The sequence below is a fragment of the Sphaeroforma arctica genome, assembly GCF_001186125.1.
Source record: "Sphaeroforma arctica JP610 unplaced genomic scaffold supercont1.90, whole genome shotgun sequence".
Lineage (NCBI taxonomy): Eukaryota > Ichthyosporea > Ichthyophonida > Sphaeroforma > Sphaeroforma arctica.
In genome coordinates, this window is record NW_014040468.1 from 3,128 (window position 1) to 5,310 (window position 2,183).

Consider the following 2,183-nt stretch of genomic DNA (forward strand, 5'->3'; position numbering starts at 1 on the left):
TACACACACACACACACACACACACACACACACACACACATATATATATATATATATATATATATATATATATATACAAACAAACAAACATACATACATGTATATATATATATATATATATATGCACACTAACTCATCCATTCCCTCCAATCACAACCAACGCAAGACACCGTCACATCAGCTATATATTCTCAAATTTGCACATTGGCACATTTCCATGAACGCATTTACGCAATCTCTGCCAACACTACTAATAGCCTCGATGCTCACACACAATCGCATACGAAATACCCTTCAAGAGACCCCCCTACCCTCGTCACACCTTCACACATCTCACACACCTCGGCATACGCACGACTCGTGCCCACGGCCCGTACTATAGGAAAGACTATCTCGTGCTTCTCTTCCGTGAGCTTTGTGACATATTCCAGGTGAGGTCTGTTCGTCAGTACCACCACTCTCGAGCTGGGCGTGATGTGCTCGAACAGTGTGTGCACAAAGTCAAACGCACTCTCGGCGGGTATTCTCGTCTTGCAGTTCATCAGCACAACATCGTGGGGCTGCGTCGTGGCTGTAGACAGGTCGTAGCAGAAGCATGTGCGTGCACCGCTGGTAGACTGTTGGTTGATTGGTAACTGTGGCGAGTCAGTGTGAGGTATGGGTATCAGAAGGACGAGATTGGGCATGCCATGAAGGTATGAAGATAAACGCCTAGAGAGCACCTGAGCTACAGTGTGCAGGAGTATGCCATGAGACTGAGGGGCAATGTATATACGGCAGAGTCGTATACGCCGCACCAATATACCTGTACAGCCGTGGGAGTGATGAGGGTGGCCATGGGTTTGGTCCTGTGTAGATGCAACAGTTGTTCAAGGGCGCCGCCCGTGTCAGCGCTAACACTGATGATCAGCGTCTTGCACTTTAACTTCCCATCGGTTGACCGCGAGCGTTGGGATAACTATTTCAGCGGGAGAGAAAAGAGCACAGACACGTATTAATCACTGAAGTGCGAGTCCTGGTGTATCCATCGGAATGTGTATATCCTATTGAATTCATTGAATGTTGCAATGCGTGATAGGTCTTATGGGATTGGAGGAATAAGGATACTCGCCCAGAGGTGGATAGTAATTCAGGCGCCCGGCGCTCACAGACAGTGTTTGTCACAGAGATCCATTGGGGGCTTTCAGGTGTTTATGACAACCTGGTAGGCTGCCACATACTTTCTCGGTATGGACTGGCAGCAGCAACACCCGAGATCTTATACCGCCAGGCAGCGACAAGGAACGAGGCCATCTAGACTCCGTATGTAGCTGTACTAGTTCTGGTCATTTGATGTTTTTTCTTTATCCAACGTGATATTGGGTGCTCGATAGGTGTGTACATCTCTCGCACAATGCGTCTTGGCATGTGAGAATATGCCACGGTGCGTGTACTACGTCGACATTTGCACGTTCTTGAGCAGCTCTACACTAGGCAAGTGACAAAGACCCGTAACACACTCAAACGGACCCTCCTTACAGCTGGAACGCGTGTGAAGGGCTTTACTATTTATAAAGATGATACTTCAACAACAGAAAATACACCACAACACCCGTCTATAATTGGACATACCCTCCACACGGTCGGGACATAGTTGCTGTCGACTGTGTCTGAGGATTCGTCATCGCTGTCGTCATACAGTGATCGACTCGGCAAATCAGGATAACCTCCGCCAATGTATTCCTATGGTAGTCACATAAGGGCACAAGGCTTAATATGAGCATCACACCGAGCGACACTCTCCTCTCTCTATCAAAGCTACATACTGGCCTCCAAAATCAAATCTATGTCATGTGGTCCGAAATCAGAACTGTGTATTGTGGTCAAATAGAAACAAACTATTTAATCCGTTAGTAGAGCATGATCTCTAACCGTAAAACGACCGCCTCTAAGCAATGTTGCACAGAAAAGGACCTTCTTTGCAGATATTCCGATATGAATATGTGCGGATGCCGTTACAAAAGTAACATTACAACACGAAGACCTTATACAAACTTGATAAGCATGAAAACACACATATATATCTGTATATCTGCTTATATAGTAAAATAGATTCGACAATATACATGTATATATAAATACAAACACACACACCTACACACAAAACACACAAACACACACACACACACACACACACACACACA

At 45.6% G+C, this 2,183-nt stretch overlaps 1 protein-coding gene across 1 annotated transcript in view; it reads right to left on the bottom strand.

Moving 5' to 3' along the window:
* Positions 1-2,183, bottom strand: part of SARC_02077 (hypothetical protein) — a gene marked incomplete at both ends in the record, with an annotated part of 6,215 nt that overhangs the window by 2,359 nt on the left and 1,673 nt on the right. Inside the window, 3 exons of the mRNA XM_014304163.1 lie at positions 342-635; positions 806-958; positions 1,612-1,722. Coding sequence (XP_014159638.1) covers positions 342-635; positions 806-958; positions 1,612-1,722 — 558 coding nt within the window. The remainder of the gene's footprint in view (positions 1-341; positions 636-805; positions 959-1,611; positions 1,723-2,183) is intronic.